Below are 1,670 nucleotides of genomic sequence, written 5' to 3' on the forward strand. Positions count from 1 at the left end.
AAAAAAAAAAAAAGATTTCTATGTGCCTAGAAATCACCCATTAAACTCCAAAGAAAACACATTAAAAAAAAAAATATATATATATATAGGCTCAGTGCCTGTGGTTCAAGTGGCTAAGGTGCCAGCCACATACACCTAAGGTGGCAGGTTCGAATCCAGCCCGGGCTACCAAACAACAATGTCGGCTGCAACCAAAAAAAAAACAGCCAGGCATTATGGCAGGTGCCTATAGTCCCAGCTACTTGTGAGGCTGAGGCAAGAGAATCACTTAAGTCAGGAGTTGGAGGTTGCTGTGAGCTATGATGCCACAGCACTCTACCCAGGGCGATGGTTTGAGGCTCTGTCTCAAAAAAAGAAAAAGGAAAAAAAAAAAAGCTATAGCCTGAAATTTATAAAGCTTTACAAATTTACAAATTCTAAATTAGATGTTGATTAATCAGTAGTATTGCTTCAATGTTAACTTCCTGTTTTTGATAACTGGACTGTGATTCTGTAAGATGTCAGTTGACAGTAAGGTGAAAGGCATAGGAGAATTCTATATTAATTTTGGAACTTTCTTGTAAGTCATTTCAAAATAAACTCAAAAGTTAACATTTTAAAAATTTAAATTAGAAATACTTACTGCACCAAGTGATGGTCCATATCTTCCTGTGGCAACTTTACATACGTAACTGACAAAATTGGAAATAACACCTGAGAAGTAAGTGACATTTCAATAATTTAAGTGATGTATCAAAATGGGTTCTACTTCTGCCATTCACTCTACACAGATTAAGTAACAGGTTCCTATCTAGATCATTAAGGGTACAGCATGAATACTTATCCTGCCTATTACTTTAAAACAACCTCCTCGTCAGGCACGGTGGCTCACACCTGTGACAATGGCCTGAAGTCAGCTCAAGACCAGCCTGAGCAAAACACCCAGTCTCTATTAAAAATAGAAAAATCAGCCAGGCATGGTGGTGGGTGCCTATAGTCCCAGCTACTTGGAAAGCAGAGGCAGGCGGATCACTTGAGCCCAGGAATTTGAGGTTGCTGTGAGCTATGCCGATAGCATGCTGTTCTAACCTCAGTAACAGAGTGAGGCTCTGTCTTAAACAACAGACAGACAAAAAGATCTCCTAGACCAATTGAAACAAATCCTCTATACCTACACTTCTGCTGGTACATGGGGAAAGAACTATATGCTTTATCTTACAATACTCGGCTTCTACTTTCAAGGAACTAGATATACAAGAGTATTCAATTAACAGTGATTAAGCATCTACTCTGGGCCCTGTTGTAGATGTGTTCATTTAACCTTTTCCACAACCCTTTGTCATGGACGATAAGTATTACAGTATTATATCTACAGAGGATCTTTTGGGTGGGGGGCGGGGGACAGAATCTTACTGTGTTGCCTTGGGTAGAGTGCTGTGGTGTCATCATAGCTCAGAGCAACCTCAAACTCCTGGGCTTGAACAATCTTCTTGCCTCAGCCTCCTGAGTAGCTGGGGCTATAGGCGCCCACCAAGATACCTGGGTAGTTTTCTTTTCCTAGTAGAGATGGGGTCTTGCTTTTGCTCAAGCTGGTCTCAAATTCCTGAGCTCGGCTCGGCGCCTGTGGCTCAAGCGGCTAAGGCGCCAGCCACGTACACCTAAGGTGGCGGGTTCGAATCCCCAGCCCGGAC

At 42.0% G+C, this 1,670-nt stretch overlaps 1 protein-coding gene across 3 annotated transcripts in view; it reads right to left on the reverse strand.

Moving 5' to 3' along the window:
* The window catches only part of PARL (presenilin associated rhomboid like), a 39,329-nt gene that overhangs the window by 13,260 nt on the left and 24,399 nt on the right, over positions 1-1,670 (reverse strand). For all 3 annotated transcript variants that reach the window (XM_023519255.1, XM_023519256.1, XM_023519257.1), the window contains one exon: positions 623-693. In XM_023519255.1, coding sequence (XP_023375023.1) covers positions 623-693 — 71 coding nt within the window. The remainder of the gene's footprint in view (positions 1-622; positions 694-1,670) is intronic.

The sequence above is a fragment of the Otolemur garnettii genome, unplaced genomic scaffold (assembly GCF_000181295.1).
Source record: "Otolemur garnettii isolate 467f Iridium unplaced genomic scaffold, OtoGar3 scaffold00166, whole genome shotgun sequence".
Lineage (NCBI taxonomy): Eukaryota > Metazoa > Chordata > Mammalia > Primates > Galagidae > Otolemur > Otolemur garnettii.